The sequence below is a fragment of the Equus quagga genome, chromosome 13, assembly GCF_021613505.1.
Source record: "Equus quagga isolate Etosha38 chromosome 13, UCLA_HA_Equagga_1.0, whole genome shotgun sequence".
Classification (NCBI taxonomy): domain Eukaryota; kingdom Metazoa; phylum Chordata; class Mammalia; order Perissodactyla; family Equidae; genus Equus; species Equus quagga.
Window position 1 is genome coordinate 29,319,009 of NC_060279.1, and position 26,850 is coordinate 29,345,858.

General features: G+C 36.1%; 1 protein-coding gene across 1 annotated transcript; it reads left to right on the top strand.

The window, feature by feature from the left end:
• The first annotated feature begins 52 nt into the window (after positions 1 to 52).
• On the top strand, positions 53 to 26,850 carry NUF2 (NUF2 component of NDC80 kinetochore complex). Its single transcript, XM_046682792.1, has 14 exons — positions 53 to 144; positions 3,288 to 3,430; positions 4,652 to 4,726; positions 5,664 to 5,740; positions 6,238 to 6,299; positions 8,922 to 9,019; positions 10,212 to 10,285; positions 11,035 to 11,131; positions 12,021 to 12,083; positions 14,468 to 14,605; positions 16,629 to 16,769; positions 17,730 to 17,905; positions 19,060 to 19,195; positions 26,453 to 26,850. Exons 2-14 carry the CDS (start codon positions 3,308 to 3,310, stop codon positions 26,585 to 26,587), a joined length of 1,395 nt encoding a protein of 464 aa, XP_046538748.1. The 5' UTR covers positions 53 to 144; positions 3,288 to 3,307; the 3' UTR covers positions 26,588 to 26,850.

Consider the following 26,850-nt stretch of genomic DNA (forward strand, 5'->3'; position numbering starts at 1 on the left):
CGCAGGAAGTGGGCGGGGCGGAACGGGGCGGGACTTCCAGTAGGAGGCGGCAGGTTTGAAAAGGCACAACGGCTGATTGCTGATTTTTGCCTTTGCTTGTGGCTGCTCCACGAACTCGCCGCCTTCCTGTGGGCTGCTGGTGCGGTAGGTGACCGCGAACGGACACGGGAGGACGGAGGAAGGGAGACTGAGGGCGCCCTCTCACCTCTGGGAGGCGCGGGCAGGAGCCAGGACGCGGGGCCCGGCCTTGTTGTTGCGCGCAGCGCTGGGGAGGAGGCTGGAGAAGCCAGCCCCTGGGAGGTGGGACGAGCGCACAGGTCCTTTTTATTTGGTTTTAGTCCCAGAAACAACCTGAACTCAGTTCATACACGAGTGAATGAATTGGAACCAAAGTTGTACTATCAAGGAAAGAGAAAATTGGATATGGGAGGTGATTCCAAAAGGAAGCGTTGGAAGTTTGGGAAAGTTTAGGAATCCTGGAGGAGACAACCTTGGAACAGAAAATCCTTAGGTTATTAAATTGTGGAAGGTTTTAGAAACCAAGCAGAAAAATTTGAATTTGATGTGGTGTGTAGGATAAGTAATTGAAGTATTTTTGTAAAGATGTTACATGATGCATTAAGTGTTTTGTAAGGATTAGTCTGAAAGCAGAGTGTGCAAAACATATTAAAGAGAAGAGAGCGATGTGCCATAATAATTATGAAGATATTTTACACCTACTCTTTCTCTCTTGTGATAATCTCCAAACCAGATATAGCTTGTTTCAGAAAAGTGACTTTTTATGTGGTCTTTCTTTGACCAAGTCTTTTTTATCATCCATTTTTAAATAGGACTTAGATGAAAATGTAGAATGTATATTTATGCTGAAAAGGACATCTAATATGTGAGGTGTCAGAATCTGGATTCAAAAAGATGCTGGCTATAGAATGAAAGCTTGAAATTATGAAATTCAATAATAGGAAATGCAAATGCTTGCTGAAGGTTCAAATAATCGATTATGTAAGAAGAACATGGCGAAGTCCTGGCTTAATATAAGTGTGTTACATGAAGAAGTTCTGGGAGTTTCAGTGGACCTCATATATATATATATATGTATTTGTCAGCAAGTGTTACAGTTGCCAGACTAGACTAGATGAGAGTCACTATTGCCAGTTGTATTAATACTCTGCGCTAGGCAGACCATGTCTGGAGTACTGTGTTAAGTTTGAGCGTTGCATTTTAAGAAGACATTGACAAAATAGTTTGTTTTAGAGGAAAGTGAGTAGAATGGTAAAGTTTCTAAAACAATATCATATAAGGGGTGGCTATACTTAAAATATACTTACTTTAGACAAGAGAGGGCTAAGCAGAGACATGATAGCATTCTTTACATTTTTGAAAGTGAAGTCATATAAACGGATTAGTATATTCTGTGTAGTTGCAGTGACTAGAAATAGGACCAGTAGGTAAAAGTTAACTAACAGATTTCTACACAGTTGGAGGAAGAGTTATCTAATTGTTAGAGCCATACTAAGGTGGAAAAAAGTTGAGAATTCACAGTGAATTCTGTGATGTTCACAGGTGTTGAAGTGGAACTGGGAATTTGTCAGTCATCTTTTAGAATGGCTTCCTACATTTATCAGAGGTTAGGCAAGTTGCCAAAGCTTCTTTTTAAACCTAAGAAACATTAGGAGTCTAAGGAAATAGATTTCCAGAATTGTGGGTCATTTCAGTTTGTTTGCAAAGTTGAACATTTTCACATTGGATCTCTGGGATCATGCTGCTTCCTTTGAGAGTAGGGGATCTGTAGCTCGCCCCTTACTCCCCCATTCGGAAAGTAGAGCATTCCTATGAAACCTTTTGTGAGCCAAAATGATGGGAAGCAAAGAAGCAATTACCATTGATTTATATGGGAAAATTTTTTGAGCATCCTCAGACCCAAAAAATAGCGTACCAAAATAAATCGAGATGAAGCACAGATGTTCACAGACACAGTTCAAAGCGGTGGCAGCTTGATGCTGAGATGCTGAGTGTAGTTCCCAGGGAAGCAGCTTGGCGGCGCTACTATAGCTGCTCAGGGTGCCTGCTGCCTCTAAACAAAACAAACGCTGACCCATATTTTCGCCTTCTTTCCTAAAAGCAAAAGCTTCTCTTCGGATTTCTTGTGGTTATCCATACCTGTAGGTCTTTCGTCAAAGTGAAGTGGTGTAAAGCAAGCTGTCGGATAGCGGGGGGAAGCTATATTGTTAACTTGGGTGCCTGGGACAGTGGCTTCTGTTGCTGCTGCTCCTCCTGCTATTGCTATTCTGCTAGGCACAGCTAGAGATTTGAAGAAAATGAAAGAGTCTTAGCTTACCGGGAGGTCACGATGCAGTGCCAGAGTTCTATAAATATTATGATATAGTGCCAGAGTTCTATAAATATAATCACAATACACCTTGGCAAGTATTGTAACAGGGTTCAATGCGAGGCTCCAGGGCAGGATTTCTTAACTTCAGCATTACTGCCATTTTGGATTGAATACTTCCATGCTGTGGGACTGTCTTATGCATAGTAGGATGTTTAGCAGCATGCTAGGCCTCTTCCCTCTAGATTCCAGTAGCACGACCACTCCAGTCTTGACAACCAAAAATGTTTCCAAACATTGCGAGATGTCCCTTGGGGTGCAAAATTGTGAGAACTACTGCTCTAGGTGGGAATGTCTCATTATCAGAGGACAGTAGGGGAAGAGGGCTTTTTGTGTTGTTAAAGTTTTCACCCTGGTGATTTGAATTCCTGCCAATTACACCATTGTATTCTTATTCTTTTTTCTCTTTTCCTACTTGGATCTTAAACTTTATTATCCATCTCACTATGTGTCCATTGCATAGGATGTCAAATCAGAGCACAGTTTTATTATCTACCCTATGTTGCTATTGTTTATATATAGATTCTGCCAATAATGTTGCCTATATATCTTGCTTTGCGGATTAATTCTCAGGTTTGGTCTTGTTAAACCCTGTACCCCCCAAAATTTGAAAAAGGAAAACATAGTTTCTCACCTGTCTCTTCAACTAAATTCCTCTTTCCCATATAAAAAAGAACAACATTAGGAACATTAGAAAATGACTACATCACTTTAGAATAAAAATTATTTTGGGAGATAGGTATATAGTTTGTGTTACCTTACTAGATGATTGATGATAGTTAATACCATTATGAAATGTTCAACCTTGACTTGTTAATTTTGTCCTTATATTTATCAGCTTCTGGATACTGAGAACTGCTGGTTGTGTCATGTTTCTGATCTTTGCTTTTATTTCCTTCAGGCTAGCAGGAGACTCCCAAGATGGAAACTTTGTCTTTCCCCAGATACAATGTGGCTGAGATTGTGATTCATATTCGAAACAAAATCTTAACAGGAACTGATGGTAAAAACCTCTCCAAGAATGATCTTTATCCAAATCCGAAGGTAAAATGTGGTTGTGTTTGTGTTTGGCTAATGGTATTTGAAAACAAATTAAACTACCAGATCTATAGTGGGTGGAGAAGGGCATGTACCCAACTATTTGATGTAGGTTAGTCATTTTAATCCAGAAAAAAATTTCTCACCTAGTGTAATTTTAAAATAACGTTTAGTTTATATGGGGGACAACTTCTACATTCCCATCAGGAACTCAGTTCTTTAATATAGTTGTTTTCTTCAAAAAAAAAAGCTTCTAAGCCATAGATATATTAAAGTATATTAAATTTTTTATTATTATTGTGTTGGAGTGGTAGTCTGAGGGTATCATTTATTGGTAGGCTTGAAGGAACTTGCTCCAAGTGGTTTCCAACCACAAAAGTACTTAGAAACAATCCTCTTTGGGAGCTTACAAATTAATTTTCTTGCATTATGCCCTAAAGGGGAATTGACTTGTTTTGACAGACATTGTTTTTTATATCTTTAGTTATTGAATGCAAAAATGAACTATTTGTGTATGTTTCACAGAAAATCCCACAGTCTTCTTCCAGTTTCCTGTGTTGGTCTTGAAGGGATAATACAATAAAACCTAGTTAATGATGTGGAACTCAAACTTTTTGATCGCAGTGCCCCTTTAATTTTTTAAAATGGATGAAGTAATGTCAGAATAAATGAACATGTGTATAGATTGGAACAGGTTCTGCAGGCCAGCACTGGGGAGCTGCTGATTTAGAGGATAAAACTTTTAAAAATCCCATACTATCCTATTAGATTTATACCCCCTGGACCAAAGTGTTCGCTTAAATGTCAACATCTAAGGGATCCTTAACACCTAAGGCATTAAACAAAGTTTCTCATGACCTTTTTAAAAAGAAATACAGCCTCAATGTGTCATTTTTGCCACATGCCTAATAACCTGTTTTGAAAGACTAACCCTTCTTCCATTCCCTAATGTGGTGGATTGCTCTAATTGGATTTGGATATACTTGTTCTCATTCTGTAAATAAGCTTAAACAACTGATCTTACTGATCACTTATTACATGAGGAAACTGATGAGTATATAAGATGTTTTAAAACTTGGAAAAATTAAGAAATATTTCAAGGGAAATAGAATAATTTTGTCATTCTTTTCTTCTTTGTATGCATTACCTACAATTTTGGGCAGTAATGATAGTGATACAGCTTTAGAGTCTGGCATCAGAGTATTAAAAGTTGTTTTTCTATCGTAGCCTGAAGTCTTGCACATGATCTACATGAGAGCCTTACAAATAGTATATGGAATTCGACTGGAGCATTTTTACATGGTGGGTTTAGGATGAGTCAAAATTATGTTCTGTTGCTGCATTTCTCCTCACAGTACATATAGGTTTTCAGGATGGAGAGTTCTTGACTTTATTTTTAATAAATTAAAAAAGGCTTATATAAAATTATTGTCACTTACAAAGAAATCTTAGGCATAATAATGGTTTATATCGGTAGCTTTAGTAAGATGAAAACTATAGTAAAAGACTTAATGACACAAATTATTGAAGCTACGCAGTTTTTCACAGATTTATGGATTTGTGTTCAGAGACTATGATAAACAACAGCAAAGTCTTCACAGATAGTGTTCTCTCCTCAGGAAGGACTCCCAAATTAGAGTAGAAGATATGCCCTAAGACTGAAAACATTGAAATAAGACAACTGAGCTTTTATCAAATTGAGTATTTCTAGTAGGAAGATCATTTTCCTTAATCTTTTATTGTCCTTGTTAAACCATCAGGGCATCATCTGAAGGTGCACTAAAAACTGTAATATCTGTAGAATCTCACCAGTATTATTGCATTTTGTTTAAAAATCAAAGGCTTTGCCACTTATTTGCTTTGAAACCTTGCTAAGGCTTAGTTTCTTTGTCTGTAAAATACGGATAGCACTCTGTCCTAGGGTTGTTATAAAAATTAAGAGAGAATATATGTACAATGCTTAGCATAGTACCTGATATTTAGTAAATGTTAATCATTACCCCTTCACTTCTTCATTCATTTAAAAAATCTTTATTGAGCACCCACTGTGAATCTAGTATTATTAGCATTAATGCAGCTATAATTTTGTGCTAGGATCTGTATTATCTAAGTTCTTTTTAAATTTAATGAAAATAAGTTAATATATTTTCATCTATGATTAAGCTTTCTCGAGGCTGAAGATTTTTCTCCTTTTGTCTAATCAATGTGTTACTTAGATTTTGTGATTTCTTACATTTAGATGCCAGTGAACTCTGAAGTCATGTATCCACATATAATGGAAGGCTTCTTACCAGTCAGCAATTTATTTATTCATCTGTGAGTAGAGTCATTTTATTTTCATTTCCATTCATATTTGCATTACATTTAGCTTTCTTAATGACATGATTTTCTTTGGGAAGGCCTTTCTACCATCCTCCTCTCTGCTCCATCCCATATATATTCGAAATTGTGGACTTTCAAAGCAAACAAACTGCCTCCACCTGTGACACTTTCTACTGAAGTTTTAAGATGTTGTGACTCTAAAGTTGTTGGAGGATTTTGCATTCTTAGAGTTCTAGTACCCCCAAGAGTGTGTGTTGTTTATTAGAATCTATAACTATATCTTGGTATTGCATGCATACTTATGCTGTGTACAGAAAAAGTAGATTTCAGTGCTATGGGATTATGTATTGTAGTAGACTTCTGACTTGGTTCTTTGACATTGAGAAATATATCCAGAAATTCTTTTTTGAAAATAAGATGTCTATATCCTCTTGCTTAGTATATAATTTACATTATACTTTTTAATATTCTTTCTCCACTTCATCTTCAAGGGACTCATTTATGCCCATCTGTCGGGTGAATGACTTTGAAATTGCTGATATTCTGTATCCAAGTAAGTGAGAATTGAAAACAATTTTTAATGTATAGCTTCAATCTAACATTGTCCTTTCCATCAATAAATGTTAAAAAAAAGAAAAAAGAAAAGGAAATTGGCTTTAAAAAGTATATCCCCTTCTTAAGGATGAATTTTTTTATATCCTTTATGGGAATTTTTTCCTTTGTAGGGCCACAGAAAAGCTCTTTTTCTGATTAGTTTTTCCTAACTCTTTACATTTGAAAAATGTTCTGTAAATTTGAGAATGTGAATACAATAATATGCAAGCTATGATGTTGCATAGTGGGTCCATCATACCAATTTTATCCAATGTAACAATTACTTTTTACCATGAATAAAATCCTTTTTAGCATTGATGAGAATAGTCATGATATTATATTAGAATGTAAAATTCTCCTATTCATGTCCCTTAATTCATTTGACTCTTTGATATTTATACATCATTATTTTATGTTGCAAGAGATTCAGTATGCTATTTAAAAATTTGTTTTCTATCCTCTTTCTTGAGTGAGCTTTGGTAGTTTTCCATTTTCAGGGAATTTATCCATTTCACTTAAGCTGGCAAATTTATTAACAAAAGTTGTTCATAGTTTTTCTGTATCGTTTTTACGGTCTTTGGGGTCAACAGTGATCTCCCCTCCCTCGTTCTGACATTACTCATTTGTTTCTTCACTCTTTTATATTTCCCTGACCAGTCTGACTAGAGGTGTATCAATTTTGTTGATCTTTTCAAGGCACTAGCTTTTGGTTTCATTGATTTCTCTGTATTTTATTTCTGTTTTCTGTTTTCTTGGTTTCTGTGCTTATTGTTATTCCTTCTTTCCTCATGCTTATTTTGGGTTTGCTCTTTTTTTCCCCCTAGTTTCTTTAAGATAGAAGCTTGGGCCGTTAATTTGAGACCTTTCTTTTTTCCTAATATAGGTGTTTAGTGTTATAAATTTCCCTTTAGCCCTGCTTTAGCTGCATCCCACAAACCAATGATGGATTGTTTCTTCTATATGTGTGTGTGCACACATGAATTTTGGATTATAAATTTGAGCCTGTGTCCAGCAGGGTAGTCCTGTGGTCATCTTATGCTTCTGGACATGTGACCACATCCCTCCTGAGATATTTTTTGCTTTGGCAGTTATTTCAGGGTTGTCATTGGCTAAAGACCACTTTTTATCTTGATTCCTAATTTTGACAGTTCTTGGACCACATGTATAATTTAAGTCAAACTAAAAACCTACGTGGGGGAAGGCCCAAGGTTTAGAATTCTCAGAGGAGATTATTTTCTCACCAGAGACAAGGCTAAGACAAACTAAGTAACTGTCATTTCTCTGCACTGGTATGAGAGATTTTTGGTTTCTTAATCAGCCTTTTCACTAAAGAAGTAGCCTTTCTAATATCCTACATCTTGTAGGAATCTCAGCTCCAATTGCCTGTGTCATGTGGGTCCAGAGCATCATCATCTGTTCCTACCTGAAAGTTAGTGATCCAGGCCTCTTGCGTACTCATCCTGGAGTTATTCTCTCTTGGTTCTCCTCCTGTCTCTGGCTGCTTTTAAGATTTTCTTTATATTACGAGTTTTCAACAATTTCATTATAATGTGCCTTTTTGGGGTTTTCTTTCCGTTTCTTGTTTTCCCTACTTAGATTTGCTGACTTCCTTGGATGTTTATAGTTTCTATTAAATTTGTAAAATATTCAGCTTATTTTATGTTTTTTCTGCCACTCCTTTTTGTGTGACTCCAATTACACATTTGTTATGCTGTTTAAGATTGTCCCTCAGCTCATAGGTCCCCTTTTCCCTTTTTTCTCTCTGGCCTTCATTTTAGATAATTGTTATTGTTGTGTCTTCAGTTTCATTAATCCTTTCATCTGTAGGTTTGATCTGCTGTCAGTCCTATCTAGTGTATTTTTCACTTCAGATATTTATATTTTTCAAGTATAAAAGTTTGATTTAAGTCTTTAAAAAATGTTCCCTTTTTTCCCTTATGGTACTTACGCTTTTCCCTACCTTCTTGAACAAATGGAATATATTTATAGGACATATTTATAAAGGCTGAGTCATGAAGATGAGTTTAGTTTGGAGAGGCCAAGGCAACTAGAATTCATGAATTCATAAATTCTAGTTGTCTTTGCTTCTCTGAACTCTAAAAATTCTCCAAACTCTGAACTCTATCTTCATGACTCAGCACAGCCCAAGAGTTCTGTTTGTTCTCTCTCCCTGGGGTACAACCTGAAAACTCTCTTAGGAGTGGGCTGGTGCATTAACAGGGTTCACCTCATTTGTTTCTTTTTGGGCTTGCTGTCCTCTATTGCCTGTTGTCTGGTATCTAAAATTTGTTGCTTTGCATATTTTGTCTAGTTTGCTAGTTGTTTAAGATTGGAGAGTAAATCTGGTCTCTGTTATTCTCTCCTGGCCAAAAATGGTGTGCCTTTTTTTTTTAGTTATCAATGCAAAGATCATTCTGGTCTTGAAGTTAGAGCAGATTTTCTGCATTTTGGTTAATTATAGCATACACACAGCTTTATTCTATATGCTATGAGCAGCGTAGATGGTGGGGAAGGATGAATTTTCATTTTTACATTATCTTGTTTCCAAGATTTACTTAAGGATTCTTGCTTTCTATTTTAGAAGCAAAACGGACAAGTCGGTTTTTAAGTGGCATTATCAACTTTATCCACTTCAGAGAAGCATGCCGTGAGACCTATATGGAGTTTCTTTGGCAATATGTAAGATTTAAATGTATTTTGGGGTCACATACCAAATCAGTAACATCATTTATGAACTAATGATCTGTTTTGAAATGGTTGTCACAGATATCTAATTGTTGTACGGCTGTTAGAATCAAATTTATTTTTATATTTACGTGAAGTTGCAGACTTTAGTTATTGGAAAGCATATCTCAGAGTGAGATTTTTCTTTGATGTTTGTTAACAGTAGGGAGAGGCTGGGTGTTTTTTGTTTGTTTTAATCTTGTAACTGAGGCCCCTTTTCCTATATTAGGAAATGTAAAGGAAGAGAATAGTGATAAATTTACATTTTTTCCTTTAAAATTTAGTAGATAGCGTAGTGGTTTTTAAAAATAATTGAGATATTTGAGATTTATATTTTCTTTCTAAATAATGGCCTAATTGGGTGTTGTGTTTATCATGGTTGCCCAGCACTGCATCATAAGATGCATTCCAAGCTAAACACTTTGACAGATAGAAACTCATTTCATCAACAATTTAGAGAATTTGGAAAGATTATGGGTCATCTGTGTGATTTATTTTGGGGTACCGGACACTTAGAAAAGCACCAGAGTAACACTAGACAATTGGAACTTAAGCTCCAGCTACGCTGAGCTATATAGATGCACAAATCATGCTAAGCTTATACCTCCTAATCATCACACACTCTCCATAGCTTACACATGTATGTGCCAACACTCACAGACACCAATTTTGCTTGACTAATTTCTCACTTTTAGGACACAGCTCAAACATCTTCTGTCATTGCCACAAATCCCTCTGTGACCTTCCTCCTCAGCCATTTACCCACGTTGGGTTGGATGTCACTCTTCTTGGTTCTCATTATATTCAGTACTGTAACAAGTTGTTTTGTAGTTGTATATTCATGTGTCTGACTCTTCGAGGAGACTGAGCTCCATCAGTCCGGGAGCTATAAGTTAGTCTTCTTGGGTATTCCCAGCACCTAGCACAGTGCTTAACTATGGTAAGAACTCAACATTTATGTGTTGAATAAAGAAATTTCTAACTCCTTTGTAAAGAATGCCTAATTCTATCTTAAATTTCTTATTTCTGATGGTGAAAGCTGTAGAGCGACTAAGCATTTGCAGTCTGTACTGGTAGATATTGTTTTAACCACATCACTGACTATTTGGAAAGCACTAATATGAAATTATTAAAATTGCTTTAATAGAAATCTTCTCTGGACAAAATGCAGCAGTTAAATATCGCACACAAGGAGGCATTAATGAAATTAGAGCGACTTGAGTAAGTCGTAGATTTCAAGTAAAATAAAGGCAATTTCAAAATGCAAAATGAACTGTAAGTAGTATTTTACAACCCTACTGTCCACATGAAGTCTCGTCTCTTCTTTACTAAATAGCAGAGTTTTTAAGTTTACCTTTTCTAAAAAAGAAAAACTAGTTTTTCTTCTTTCTAACTCTTAGTACCTAATATATTCTTTTCCTTCTTTTTTCTTGTTAGTGCATTAGCCTGCCTTGTGTAAAGCCATTAACTTACTGTCCTGAATTCTTTCTGGGAGTCTTTGTCTCATGCAGATGAGCAATAACTAACTGGACTCCTTTCTTCCTTCACAACAGTTCGCTCTGTTAAAATTTTTACTCCTTCAATAGAGGTTTGTGTTGTTTTGACTCATAGGTCAGGAGAATCATTCAAGAGTTATGATTTCTTGGCCTTATATATATTGATTTTGAACAGAAAGATTTTTTATCTCTTTTAATTTGTTAATATATTGAGTTTAGGGTAGTTGTGGTTGCCTATGAGTCCATACATAGATTTGGAGGTAGAAAGTTGGAGGCCATTTGATTTTTGTTTTCTCTCTGTAGCAGAGGCCAGGTCCTCTATTTTAAATTGTTGTCATATGGAAGGAGGATAATTCAGAAACATGAAAGCAGATCGTTTTTTCACTTAAGTTATTCGAAGGCAGAGATTTCATTTTGGCTTTTCAAAGGTAAGAACTCAATATGTACTATTTTAATCTATTTTGCTGTGTTTAGTTCTGTTCCAGTTGAAGAGCAAGCAGAGTTCAAGCAACTTTCAGATGATATTCAGGAGCTGCAGCAATCGCTGAATCAGGAGTTTCGTCAAAAAACGGTATCTGTTGTTAGACACCTTAAAATTAAAAAAAAAAATTTGTTTTGTAGATGTAGAGGGAGTAAGAGCATGTTACATCCCATTAACTAAAGAAATAGGCTGTCCTGCTGTGCCCATTTGTGGCCCTTGTAGTGGATGTATACTTCTGTTAACCATGCCAAACCATGCTTATTTATTTGTGTTGTCAAAGTTATATGCTGTCTTGCTGATAGAATTTTTTAGGATTTTCCTATGTCTAATTCTGCTGTTCTCAAACTTGTGCACTGAGGCACCCTGGAAACTGCAGCAGATTCTCAAAGTTGCTTCAGCGTATTTTAAGTTTTCAAGGGAAAACGGTATTCAGCATCTGTCATACACTGCTTGCACTACTAGCTTAAGGTAGTTCACAGTTTCAACATTAACTCACATTACCTTCCTTTCACATCTTTGAGAACCTGGGCTTTTAGCATTTGCTGTGATAAACAAATACCACATGAAAATCGTCATGGAACAGGAAATGAGAATAGCTGTGTCCAATCTGATTCGAAGGTGTGTGAATTTGTGCAATGTCCAACAGGTACACATGTCCAACTTGGAAGCAGTTGTGGTTATTTAAGACTAAAATAAAAATACTATTTTTCTTTCAATTTGTATGCTTACCTTTTCAAGGGGCTGCTTAGTTGTTAGGGCGTAAATACTCAGGCAGTTATGGAGTTAACTGCTTCAGAAAGGAACTGTCAGAAATTTCTTTTGGCTTAGGGTCATTGTGAACAGAGAAAGTTTGAAAATATCAGGTCTAATCTATTTAACTTTTCTCCTTTCTTGCCTTTTTTTAAAAATAAAGCTTTGAGTGGCTAAATTTAAATCTGTTTTGAATCATTATAAAACAGTTGTTTGCTTTTTTCTTTAGATAGTCCTGCAAGAGGGAAATTCCCAAAAGAAGTCAGATATTTCAGAGAAAACCAAGCGTTTGGTAAGCATCCTTTCATTTAACCAGCATTTCAGGTTTAAATATGTGTGGAGGAGTATTTTAACTGTGTATGTTATTTATTTTTTTTTAAAGATTGGCCCTGAGCTAACATCTGTTGCCAATCTTCCTTTTTTTTTCTTTTTCTTCTTTTCCCCAAAGCCCCCCAGTACATAGTTTTATAGTCTAGTTGTAGGTCCCTCTGGTTCTGCTATGTGGGATGCTGCGCCAGCATAGCTTGATGTGTATTGCTAGGTCTGTGCCCAGGATCCGAACCGGTGAAACCCTGGGCCACCAAAGTGGAGTGGGTGAACTTAACCGCTCGGCCATGGGGCCAGCCTCTGGGTGTATTATTAAAGTCATATGTTTCTCCCTTATCTTGGTTCCCTTAAAATGAAAGTAACTTTTTAAAATTTAAATATAATAGATGACTATTGTTTTAAAAAATATGGAAGCATGGAAGTGTATGACAAAAGTGAAAATCACCTGAAAACTCACCACAAAATCTGATATATATCATACATTACATTTCTCTCTGCAAATATATATGTATAATTGTACATAAATGATATTACACTGATGTCTCAAATTTGCTTTTTTTTGACTTAACAGATAAGTAGTTATCACATCAATAAAGATGCTCATTATTTTAACAGCTGCATATTGTTATGCATTCTGTGTATGTACCATAATATAGATCCTTTTAGTGTCCTATTGATAGACATTCACATTACTTCTAATTTTTTTATTTTATTGAACAATAGCATATGTGTGCTACACACCTACATGTATGTATATGTTTGTGCACCAGCCTGCTTTTTATCTTAGAATAAATTCCTAAATATAGGATTTCTGGGTTAAAGGAATATACATTTAAATTTGGCCCACATTGCCAAACTGACCTCTAAAAAGATATAAATTTACATTCCTACCAATAGAATGTGAAAGTATTCCTTTCCCTACATTCTTAGCAAAGTTGGATGTTTTTAGTTAGTTTGTTTTTAATCTTTGTCATATAAAGATATTTTATATCTTTTTATAAAGGGAAGAAAAGTGACCAAAGTGCTAATGTTAGGGAAATGATCTCTAATTTTATAGGACATTAAAAGAGTAGATAATGTGGTGGCTTGCTAAATTCTAAGAATAATATAACAGAAATATATTGTTTCAGACATTCACTTTTGGCCTCTGAGTTAGTTGATCAAAAGGTAAGAACTTCTGTTTTTTAGTTAAAAAAAATTTAGGCAAATTACGTAAGTCACATGGTAATACCTTTCTGTTGTAAAATATTCAAATGATATATATGTGTGTATATACATTATTATATGTGTTACTGTATGTATATATAATTATTAAATATGTGTGTGTGTGTGTGTATATACACACATATAAGAGAGAGAGTGTCAAATGTGAAAGGCCCTCCTCTCAGCCCACTTTACCTAGAGGTTACACCCTTCTAGTCCTTTCTATGTACTATTGCGTGCACATTTATAGATGCAGATAGTCATTTGTCACTATGTTGTTGGTTTTCATAGAAATTGGTTTATGTTATGTGTTGATCTGTGAATTGATTCTTTCACTTAATATTTCTTGGAAATCTTTCTATGTTAGTACCTAGAGTCATAGAGTATCCCAAAACAATGTAAACATAATTTATCAATTTTTAATTGGGAAAGAAGTTCATATAAATTTTTTGTTTTAATGTAATTTTAGACTTGCAGAAAAGTTTTAAGAGAATTCTCAGATACTTTCACTGCAATTCCCCAAATGGTTTGGGATTCAGGAGAGAAGGAAATTTGTTTTAACTCCACAAGCATGTATAGAGCACCTTCTCACTGCTGTTACTATGTTTGGGTTCTGGGAGAACAAAGATAACTGTTCACAGCCCTAGGTTGTTCAGGCCTTTTAGAAACACGTATTAAATGCATACGTATAGTGTTGCATGTACAATAATTGTACTGTTTATAGAAGGAACATAGAGGAAGTGGGAGCAGGATTTTCAGTGATTAATAGAAACTCCCAGGCAGTACAGGAGTGAGATGATAATATTCAGGAGGACCATACTGATCAAAGAGAGATCACTTATAATTGTCCAAACATAAGACTGGTATTACCAGGTTGTACAGGATAGTAGGAAGCTGGTGGAAGATGAGGCTGGAAAGGAGGGTAAGAGCTACAGAATGAAAGACTTTGAATGTCATGCCAAGGAGCCTTAGCTTTGGCCTGTAGACACCTGTGAGCAATTAAGAAGGGGAGTGATATGGTCATAATTTAGTTTTAACCCCACTACAACGAACAGGGACCCAGTTTCTTTGTTCTTTTCCATTACTGTAATGGGAAATCACCAATTTCATTATTATATCTAATATATAAAAATGTTTTGTCAACAGAATGAACTAAAATTGTCAGTGGTTTCTTTGAAAGAAGTACAAGAGAGTTTGAAAACAAAAATTGTGGATTCTCCAGAGAAGGTTAAGAATTATAAAGAAAAAATGAAAGATACAGTCCAGAAGCTTAAAAATTCCAGGGTAAGTTTCCTATTTATTTCAATGCTTTTCTTTCTTTTTTCTTTTTACCAACTCTTATTTAATTGTGTGTTAATTTTTTGATTTCCAGGTTATCTATATTCTCTTCCTCTTAAGCTTTTTGCCCTTGTCTCTCATTTATAGTCCTTCCCTAAAGTGGATATAGGGAAAAGAAGTATAATTTCAGGACATTTGTTCAATTATGCAACAGGGGCTGGCCTGGTTGCACAGTGGTTAGGTTTGCACATTCCGCTTTGGTGGCCTGGGGTTCGCCAGTTCGGATCCCGGCTGTAGACCTGCACACCGCTTGTCAAGCCATGCTGTGGCAGGTGTCCCACATATAAAGTAGAGGAAGATGGGCACGAATGTTAGCTCAGGGCCAGTCTTCCTCAGCAAAAAGAGGATTGGTGGCAGATGTTAGCTCAGGGCTAATGTTCCTCAACAAAGAAAAAAAGAAAGCACCAAAAAGAGAAACAAAAAATACCATAGGGTGCTTTGAAATAATACCATGAGAGCAGCCCAATTTAGTATCGTGGAAATCAGGGTTGGAGGCAGGAAGGAGGTGAAAATTTATGCTGACATCGGAAGGCTGAACAGAGGTTATTCTAGTAAATTTGTGCCTAGATGAGTATTCAAGGCAGAGGGAACAGCATATGCAAAATCTTAGAGGTAGTAGGGAGCAAGGTATGTTGAAGGAACAAAGCATGATAAGGATAAGAAGGAGAGTGGCATGAGGTGATGATGGGAAAATTGGCAACAAGCAGATTTTTCAGGGTGCTCGATTTTACCTTGAGATCAAGGGCATACCACTGACTAATTTAAAAGGTGTGTATTGGAATATGGCATGATTTATGTTTACAAAGATTACGGGTTATTGTGGGAGATGGATTGAGGTAGAGCGGGACAAAAGTAGAAGTGGGTAGACGATTTAGCATCCTTTATGATGCAAGGTTTTTAAACTGTCAATTAAAAAAATTTTTCTGGTTTATCTCTGAGTTTCTTATTCACGTCATTCCTGATAATTAAGACTTAGCACACAGGAATGGACAAAGATTACCTGAACAGAAATGGGAGCCCAGAAATAGATTTGAGTATTTATGATAAAAGAGTGGTTTATTTAGTAAATAATTCTGGTTCAATTGGCTATTCATCTAGAAGAAAAGGGTGTTGGGTCTACACCTTGCACCATTTACAAAAACAAATTCTATGTGATTGAAAGAATTTAAATTTAACAATTTAACAATTTTAGGAATTTTAGGAGAACGTTTGTATCATCTTGGACTGAGATGGATTTTTTAAATTAAGATTGGAAACCTAAAATCTACAGAGGAAAGTAGACCTATGGAACATATTTATATTGCCTATAACAGGTAAAGGGATTATGTCCATGATATGCAAAGATGCAAAGGGTGTTTACAAATTAGTAGTAAAAAGACAACAGAAAAATAAACAGTATGTGATTAAGCATTTCCCTGAAGATAGAATCCAGCTGGTTAATAAGGTGGGAGGAGGGGTAGGCTAGCGGGGAGAAGGAGAGAAGTGTTTGCATTGTGACAGTGGTTGTGGTAAACATATGTTCATTTTCCAATTCTGCAAAAGGAATTAATCTTTTTAAAAGAATTAGCTGTAGTAATACATAGCTGTGGTAATTATACAAATGAATAGAAGATTATAATTGGTAATACAATTGCCCAGGAGTGATCAGGAATAGTTTGAGTATTAGCGGAAATCAACTCTTTTAAAATCATCATGAATAACCTTTAGAAGGTACTTCAATGAGTGATTTAGTAAAATTATGGCAGTTTTCCTTTGTTCGCGGATATTTGGCAATTGAGAGGCATAATTATATGTGCTTAGACACATGTCAGTAATAGTGCTGCGTTACTCACCTAGAAACTTAATTGTTCTCTGCTCCTAAGCTTTCAGTATTAAGTGCAGAAATTATTTAAGAGCAAACAAATTGACGTTGCTGCACTGTCATGAAGGACAATATCAAACTGATTTCTGTGATTTTTTTCTTTCAAAGCAAGAAGTGATGGAAAAGTATGAAATCTATCGAGACTCGGTTGACTCCCTGCCTTCATGTCAGCTGGAGGTGCAGTTATATCAAAAGAAAATACAGGAACTTGCAGATAATAGGGAAAAATTAACCAATATCTTAAAGGAGGTTTGTATTGTGGGGAAATTGTATGTCTTTGTTATGTCGTTGTTTATATTTCCTTGGATTTGCTTTTACTTTTTGTTACTAATTCCCTAAGGAAAAGCAGGATCATTCTACAGTATAATAAATATGGCAAGGTATGCTGAGAAATAAAACTTTTCTTTTTAAGCATAGCAGTAGTAAGACCCATTTTAACCTTCAGATGAAATGAATAATAAATTCACTAACATAGCATATTGCCATGTATATTTTGGGAAAAAAGTAATGGAATTTTAAATTTGCTCAGACAGTGGAAGTGATCTCATCAGTAAGCATAAAGTTCCAACTTACTGTCTGACAGTGTACGTGGGATCTGTGAAGAGATTTAAAGCTTGTGACATAGTCCCTGCCCTGAAGATGGAGACCTAATGCCGATGTTATTTAAGATTCTCAGGCTAGAAACTTGAAGATTTTTGTCACTTAACTTTATCATCCAATCCAGACTGTCCCCAGGATTATTAACACTGCATTTGATAAAAGATTTCTTTTTTGTGGGAAGAAGGGGCTAGAAGGTGAGATTGCCTGAGGTCTTCTTTCCCAACTACGTGCTCTCCTTATCTGCCATCGAGTCAGCAAAAAAGATTGAGATTCACGACTTTTAATTGTTTCTAGAGTCTACCCTTTTCTTCAGCCTCAACTTAGCCTCTTGGCTGATCTTATTAATTGATGCCTCTTTTCTGATCCTTGCTGATAAAATGAAATGATAAAAACACCTCTCTCAGCATCATGTCTTTCTCAGTATTTCTAGGACCTTCCTGTTCTCTTTGTTTAGTCTGCATTCTTTTGCTGGGCTTTCAGGGTTTAAACAATTTTATCTCATTTTAAAGTTGTATTTTATTATAGCTCATGCTGGAAAATAGTCGTTTGTTTTGTTTATAAAAATCCTAATTGGTTGTATTGACTTTAAATGCTTCTTGTAAAATACAGAGCCTGAACTTGGAGGACCAAATTGAGAGTGATGAGTCAGAATTGAAGAAATCGAAGACTGAAGAAAATTCTTTCAAAAGACTGATAATTGTGAAGAAGGAAAAACTTGCCACAGCACAATTCAGAATAAATAAGAAGCATGAGGACATCAAACAGTACAAACGCACAGTGATTGAGTATGAAGTTATTTTCCTTTTAATGTATTAGAAAGTAATTAGGAAAAGCTGATACAGTCATGCGTCGCTTAATGATGGGATGGCTTCTGAGAAATGGGTCGTTAGGTGATTTCATCATTGTGCGAACACCCTAGAGTGTACTTAGACACACCTGGATGGTATAGCCTACTGCACACAGAGGCTACATGGTCCTAATCTTATGGGACCACTGCCATAAATGTAGTCGGTCATTCACCAAAATGTTATGCAGTGCATGACTGTACATTTTTTCTCTGTTTCCAAAACTCCTATAATTTCAAAAAGGTATCCTACCTGTAGATGACTAAAACAGATGAGTTAATTATGAATCTTATAATGCTTTGTCTAGATTTAGAGATGTTTTAGGTGGTAGTTTTTTTTCTTTCTGGATATTACACTTCCAGTTCCTTTGCATAATTCTTCAAAAGGGGTCTGGTGCCACTGCCTATTTCAGTGCACTTTAGACACAGTGGTCTAGAGTTGCATTAGGATGAATCAGCTGTTCACCTTATAGTCTAACTGGTCTGGAGCATTATAGCATCCATGTTTTGAGAAAAATTCTTATTTTTTTATTCAGGTAAGAATGCCTCGCTAAGCATTTTTGTTCTTATTTTGTTGTTAGCCAGTATATTCAGGTATTTTCTTGGTAGACTCTTCTTCCCATCAGTTCTAAGAATGTGTTTTTAGAATAAATGCCCCAGATATGTCTATGAGATATCACTGTTTCAGCCTCTAAAAGGTGCATTAGAGATCGGTTGAAGATTTCCTCTGCTCTTCTCATGCAGGTGAAGGAAAAGGGCAGAACCTGTGGATTTTCTATTTGTTGCCGTACTGCCTTGCAGAAAACGTGTACTGATTTACATTCCCACCAGCAGTACATGAGTGAGCACAACAAGGGAAATGTAACTTAAAATCTCCATTTTAAAGAATAGCTTTCGTGGGAAAGAGCTTGCTGTGCCGTGCCGTGAGCACAGCGCCACATGGGGGTTTTCATCTGTTTGCTCTCACATCTTGAGAAGAGTTTTAAGTTCATCAGACATATAAATGGACACTTTTGAATCATAATTAGAGTTAAATGTTTGCCTTTTTAGATACTTAAGAGGAATTATAATTTAGGCATCTCTATTTTCCTTTAGAGATTGCAATAAAGTTCAAGAAAAAAGAGGTGCGGTCTATGAGCGAGTAACCACGATTAATCAAGAAATCCAAAAAATTAAATTTGGAATTCAGCAACTAAAAGATGCCACTGAAAGGGAGAAACTGAAGTCCCAGGTGAGTATGTGTTCATAAGGAATTAATTTCAGACAATCTCACAAGTTTAAAATGTAAATTATGTCGCCTTCATTTTGAAGATTTTGTTGGTTCTCTGTAGTAGAAATTGACCTCCCAGGTCCTTTGCATTTATTTCCATTTATAGCATCTTTTCCATTAAGTTTGCATATCTGTCTCCTTCATACCTTTTTTCTTACTTGCCTTTTTCCCCTGACAACACCTGGCAGGATATTGTGCTTTGCAGTAAGAGTAGGTGCTCCATAAAGCTTCTGAATTTTTTTGATAAATGAACTTGGATATCAATTTTAAGTAATTCCCTCCAAAAAGTTTCTGCAGTTTTTTTCCTGAAAAAAGGATCTCAGGTGGGGCCAGCCCTGTGACCTACTGGTTAAGTTCAGTGTGCTCTGCTTCAGCTGCTCGGGCTCGTTCCTGGGTGCAGACCTACACCACTCATCTATTGGGGCTATGCTGTGGTGACAACCATCATACAAAGTAGAGGAGGATTGGCAACAGATGTTAGCTCAGAGCGAATCTTCCTCAGGGGGAAAAAAAAATGGAACTCAGGAGTATTTCTTAGCATTAAATGTTTGAGTTGTTACCTGCAACAAAGTGGCTCAGATTGGTCCCTGTGTGTTATGAGACTTTTAATATCTTTATCATGATTACCTAAAATTACTTAGTACTTTTATGCTTTGCTTGTTTTGAGTGTATTTATTTTATCCTTTCATAAACAGTGCTAAGTCTAATGAGAACAGGCATCTTGTCTTCTCCGCTTTTATCTTCCCGAATGTCAGTACATTGCCAGATTTAAAATGTTTACCTGTTTCTATCCTTCTCTTAAGTGCCGGTGTCTCAGACAGGCACCCTGTTCCTGATGCACTGATTATGTCTCCTTCTCTCCTTGACTTGTGAAGTGTGACCTGTGTCCTCGACGTTCTTCCCAGCTGCTCTACCAGAAGTCCCTGAAAGCAGCCCTTTATTATGTAAAATCCCTTGGCCTCTTTTTTATTTTCTCCTTCTTCTTCACCTTGCCTACACTGACATATTAGGTCGAGGTTTCCTAAACCCTGATACCTGAAAAATATTTAAACACTTGCTGTTACTATCTTCCACCGCCCACATCCAATTTGTAAAGATTCGTAATACTAAAAGAGCCACGCAAGACAGTCCCCTCACCAGTTCTCAGGAGCTTTTTCTCCTCTGAAAGACGAGATAGCGAGCGTATGCCTATGTCAGTGTATATATACATAGTGAGGATTATCGCACGGCTACTTCAAAAGGAAGAAAAGAAGAAAGGAACAGAAGAAAGAAAAAGAAAAGACAATGATTGTTTGTCCCTTTCTGTGGACTACCCAGTACGCTGTCCTGATTTTTTTCTGTTCTTCCTTTTCTTTCTACATTCCAACTACTTTTTTTTTCTGCCCCTTCACTGGATAGTCACCAAGATTTCAGCCTTTGGCCCTCTGTTTATCTCCAGAATGGGGGTTAGAAAGACCTTGGGAGATAATTAATCCTACTTCTTAACCAAGTCAAATGAATAAGTATTTATTTGTTATCACGTGGTCAGGTGCAGTTAATGGACCAGTTAGTAGTGTAATCACCCTTTGCCTGTCAGTTGTGAAAGGTGCCCATGCCTGCCTTCAGTTAACTGTTAGTTTTGTGCATCCCACTAATAACATTTTAATTTTCTCAACAATACCATTCATGTATTTTTTGTCTTAGTATGTCATGTCAAATCATGCCTAGAATAGTACCTTGTATATAGCATGCTTTCCATAGATATTTGTAAAATAGGAAGGTCATCTAGCCTGGGGTTTCTTAAAACTGGCTGTGTATTAGAATTCAATGAGGAATTAAAAAATGAACAAACCCTCACCCAAATACATAGATTTAGAATCACCAGCAACGGGGCCCATGAGCCTGAATTTTTTAGGATGGCTTTTGGGAACCACTGACATGTCCTGCCTCATTGTTTTCAGTATTATGGAGCTCATAACTACCTAGGCTGTCTGCTAGGACAGCTTTACTTGTTAAATTGTTACTTCTTATTTGGGGTCTAAAATATTTCTGTACTCTGATGAACCAGGATCTCTCTGGAACAAATCTATACCCTCTTCTACTTAACTTCAGATATTTGAGGATAATGATCGTGGGTTCTTTTAACCTTCTCATGTGGGTTAATTAGCCCCAGTTTTCCAGCCATTGTTTATATAGCGTAATTTTCAGATTCATTACTATCTTGTTTACTGTCCTCTCTACTGGCTCCTGCTTGTCATTATTCTATTTGAATATAGAACCCGGGTCTAAACATAGTCTTCCAAATCCTGATGTGACCGGCCCCAGAGCACAATGCTTCTGCTAATGAAGCGTCATATGGGTTGGATTTTTAGCAGCAGCATCTTGCCCTTGTCTCATATTGAGCTTGTGATCAGTTAAAGGACCCCTATCTTTTTCACATGCAGTTCTGCCAAGTTAAAATTTTTTCACAGTACTTTAAAGCAACTGTTGTTTTCAACTTTTAATTTAGGGTTTTACTATTATTTCTTTTAGGTTTCATTTATTTCAACCTAGATTTCCAAAATATCAAGATCAGTTTAAATCCATGTATCATTCACATTAACTATTTCTCATGGCTTAGTGTCACTTGGAAATTTGCTCAGCATGCCTTTTTCTCCAAAATAAAAATGTTGAGTAGACCCAGGCCCTTTGCTGCATTGTATTTCTTCCTTCAGAGTGGCATAGAACTGTTCATCAAAACCTCAGATACAGTTGTTCAACTTGCTAAGTTGTTCTGACCATTCTTTCATCAGTCTACATTGTAATATCTGTTTTCTCCAAAGCAGCCCGGGGAGTCTCTAAACCTAAGGTGAAACCAGGACAGGTTTTGTCAGAGAACTCCCTTTAGCATACTTTATGATCATCTTCCGTGAAAAGGAAAGAAGGATGTGTTAAGATTGCCAAATTGTTCTTTATGCGATTTTCTTGGCTCCTAGTGATCATCATATCCCTTTTCTCATTAAATATCCTTTCCCATAGATATTACATCTCTTCTAGTTTCAATTATCACCTTTATTTAGTAGATAGCTTTCAAAAATCTGTGTTTCCTGTTCTGTCCATTCACCTCAACTTTACTTATTCTAACTGCCTGATGGATATTTCCAACGGACTAGCTTATCACAACAAAAATAACATTTATAAAATTACACTCAACATCTTCCAGCATCTTTCCTCTCTCTCACTTTCTCCTTCCCCACTCTAGCTCTTTCTCTCTTTTCCTTTCCCTCTCTTTCACTCAGTTTCTTCATATGCCTCAATGGCCTTATCATTTTCAAAATATCTCAAGGAGTGAAAATTTTGGATTTTCTTTAGATAATCCTGACATCCAGACAATCACCAAGTTAATGCCATGATTTTTTTAAAACTCATCGGTACTGTTCATAACAACCCTTTCTATTCATACTATCATGTAATTTTGTAATAATACTCATGGATTGCAGCAAAAACTTACTAAATTTCTTTCTTGACTTAAGATTGTCCATCAAACCTGTCCTGAGTACTAAGCACTGCCAGATTTATCCTGCTGAATCATCACTCTTATTACTACACTTCCTTGTTTAAGACAGGAGCTCCCTGTTTTCCTGCAACTTGTTCATTCATTGAGTTAGTCCTTCAACAAATGACCTCTGCACCGACTGGGTGCTGGGCATTAAACTTGGTTCAGGGAATACGTTGTGAACAAGGAAGGCATGATCCCTGCCTGCTGGAATTTTTAAAGTTTCATATCTGAACTATTCATTTCTCTTATTTAAGGGTTAATAGAAAGTGTATCCTCCATATAACTTTCTCTGGCTCCTTTCAGATAGCTTTTATTTCTCTCCTCTCTCAAATACCATAGGATTTTTACCCTGTTCTGATCTGTGCTGTCCAATGAGGTAGTTACTAGCAACACGTGGCTATTTACATTTAAGTTTAAATTAATTAAAATGAAGTAAAGTTAAAAGTTTCGTTCCTCATTTGTACTAGCCATATTTCAAGTGCTCAGTATCCAGTCTGGTCTGGGTTGTATGTTCCTTTAGGGTGGAAAGCATAACTGCACCTTTCATCATACTGTTGTACTATTTACAGTGATACTTGTGGAAGGTACCCAGTAATATATTTGGTCGATGAATTAAAACATACTTCGTGGATACCTGGCTACACTGGCTATAAAACTTTATGGATACTATATAATCTTAAATTTCTCTGATTTGAAAAGTGAAATAATTACCTAGACCAATGCTATCCAATAGAACTTTCTGCAATAATGGGGATGTTCTCCTGTACTGTTAGGTACAGTAGCCATTAGATACATGTGGCTATTGAGCACTTGAAGTGTGGCTAGTGCAACTGAGGAACTTGTAGCTATTTAAAAGTAAATTTAAATAATCACATGTGGCTGGTGGTTGTCATATTAGACACTGTAGAACTAGAGTTTGAGTTTAAAAATATTTAACTTCAGTGAAGCCATCACAGTACGATTTACTTATTATGTGAATTACATCTGAATCAATATTATAAAATTCCTCTTGGATACAGGATTTAATTGGAAACTAAAATATATAGCTTTTGTGAGGACTGTGATCCATTGCTGTTAACATCCTGTGAGGGTTAGCTTTGAACTTCCCATGTTTGTTTCCCTCTGTGGACGTGCCACTGGAATTGGGCTGTAATGCTCCGTCCGTTTCTTGTGGCTCTACCTGCAGGATTTGTTCCTCCTTCAGAGTATAGTTGTTCTCAGGAGAAAATTCCTCCTCTGGGCGTATTGAAATGGTTGGTTCAGATATTTACAGATTATATATCTTTAGCCACACTTAGTTTTACTAGTTTCTCATGAGTAGTATCTTTCCACCAAATTTATTCAGCTTTCTTTTTAGTATGAATAAGTACATACCCCTATAGAACTAGGAAGTTAAATTGATCTGTAGCTGCTGAATGTGCTGATTTTTTTTTTATTAAGGTTATGAAAGTTAACATCCTTGTGAAATTACAGTTGTACATTATTATTAGTCATGTTGTAGGTACACCACTTCACCCCTAGTGCCCTCCCCCCACCCCCCTTTCCCCTGGCAACCACCAATCAGTTCTCTTTGTCCATACATTAACTACCACCTATGAGTGGAGTCATGCCGAGTTCATCTTTCTCTGTCTGGCTTATTTCACTCAATATAATACTCTCAAGGTCTGTCCATGTTGTTGTGAATGGGACAACTTTGTCCTTTTTTATGGCTGAGTAGTATTCCATTGTATAAATATACCACAACTTCTTTATCCAATCATCAGTTGCTGGGCACTTAGGTTTGTTCCATGACTTGGCTATTGTGAATAATGCTGCAATGAAGATAGGGGTGCATAGAGCTTCTGAATTGCTGATTTCAGGTTCTTAGGATATATACCCAGTAGTGGGATGGCTGGGTCATAAGGTATTTCTATTCTTAACTTTTTGAGGAATCTCCATACTGTTTTCCATAGTGGCTGCACCAGTTTGCATTCCCACCAACAGTGTATGAGGGTTCCCTTTTCTCCACAGCCTCTCCAACATTTGTCACTCTTGGTTTTGGATATTTTTGCCATTCTAACAGGTGTAAGGTGATATCTTAGTGTAGTTTTGATTTGCATTTCCCTGATGATTAGTGATGATGAGCACCTTTTCATGCGTCTATTGGCCATCCGTATATCTTCTTTGGATAAATGTCTGTTCATGTCCCCTGCCCATTTCGTAATTGGGTTGTTTGATTTTTTATTGTTGAGTTGTGTGAGTTCTTTGTATATTATGGAGATTAACCCTTTGTCAGATAAATAACTTGTGAATATTTTTTCCCACTTAGTGGGCTGTTTTTTTGTTTCAATCCTGTTTTCCCTTGCCTTGAAGAAGCTCTTTAGCCTGATGAAGTCCCATTTGTTTATCCTTTCTATTGTTTCCCTCATGTGAGGGGTTATGGTGTCCGAAATGTGCTGATTTTTTTTTTAAATGTTGTTTACATGCGTTAGCAACTAATTCACCGTACTTCTCCTACAAGATTTAAGAAATAGAGCTTTCAAAATTTTTTATTTTCCCAATGATTCATATTCCATGATAATTGTAGTACAAATTTGATGCCTGATTAGATCTTGGAAATCTCAATACACTTTTCTATTTTTGTGTTAGGATTTAGTAACTGTCTGTGTTTGAATTTTTGGAAAGTGTTTAGCCTTAAGCATCTGTTTATATTCACTTAATCTAGAACAGTCGCTTTCAGACCTGCAGAGGTAGCCGTCTCTGGAAACAGTGTTCTTCTCTTTCTGAACACTATGAATTCATACTATATTAAATTATAATCTAGATAATCTGTTCACAATTAAATAGTATCTGCACTAGAATTTAAACTAAGTGGTAGCCAAACTATAGGTTTAAGAAAAATTAAATGGGAGCAACACTTAAAATTGAGAACATTATATCCATTATACTCATTTACTGCGTTTTCTTCCCACTGGAAAAGGTCTGCTGTTTTATCTCAGTGGTGAAACACCTCTCATAACTATTCAGAGTACTGCTTTTTCTTGTATCATGGTTTGAGAATTGTTTAAGAAAAATGAATACTAAAAGAGAATCAACATTGCATTTCATCAGTATGAGATAGAAGAAAATGTATGTAGGCTTATCTGCTTTTATTATTTTATTCAATCTATAAAAATTATTCTGTACTCATTTTTTCTTAATTCTTAGCACATCCACATAGGTTTATGTGAAAACTCATCATGGCTTATAGTAGAACTGTCTGATCAGTTTATTAAAATGACTCTGAAAGGTATCAATATATTTTTCAGTCCTATAGATGACTTATTAAATCCATTCACATGTCTTTTAAATGATGATCAGGGTCAAATGCAGAAGTTATAACTGTTTACAGTAATCTAGGTATTTGTCTACATGGAAAGCTCCAAAGTAATAAATTTTTCCTTGATAATTAAAAATATGTCCTTAATGTCTTGGAGTCCAAGCCATTGTTACATGTCTCTGCTTTGTTCTTTCCAAGTAGCAGTCTTTTTTGATGTGTCTGTACTGCTTGCAGAATGAACTTTTAAAAAGAGTAGGCACACGTGTGTATGTGTATGTGCCTAGGGTAGTTTAGGCTTTAAAATATTATTAATAAATATGAAGAAGATTGTTGGAATTCTTGTAACATTTTAATTTAGGTTGTTGTGTGGAATAATTCTTATTCTATTTCATTTTCCACATAGGAAATATTTCTAAACTTGAAAGCTGCTTTGGAGAAATACCATGAAGGCATTGAAAAGGCCGCAGAGGACTGTTATGCTAAAATAGATGGGAAAACAGCTGAACTGAAGAAGAAGATGTTCAGAATGTCAACCTGATTAATACAGTCACATGGCTTTTTGTAAATAGCTTTCCCTCGTTTAATTTTATGTTTGGAAAGGGAATAGTTAAGTTGAAGTTAATGAAAGTATCAGAAGTACCAAATAATATTGGCTCAATCATTTTTTATATACTCTTAGAGCATATTATTCTGTAAGACAATGCATTCACTGTAGACTTTTATTAACTTACAATTAACATAACTTGTGCAGCTATTCACATCTCTGCCCCTTGTTATAAGTAGTTGGAATAAAACAAAAAT

What these genes read in the sequence shown, in the direction of transcription:
- NUF2 (XM_046682792.1), top strand. Translation starts at nt 3,308, where the DNA reads ATGGAAACTTTGTCTTTCCCCAGATACAATGTGGCTGAGATTGTGATT. An exon ending in GACTGGAGCATTTTTACATG is followed by an intron (nt 4,727 to 5,663) that starts GTGGGTTTAGGA and finishes TCTTACATTTAG; the next exon opens with ATGCCAGTGAACTCTGAAGT. An exon ending in AGAAGCTTAAAAATTCCAGG is followed by an intron (nt 14,606 to 16,628) that starts GTAAGTTTCCTA and finishes TTTCTTTCAAAG; the next exon opens with CAAGAAGTGATGGAAAAGTA.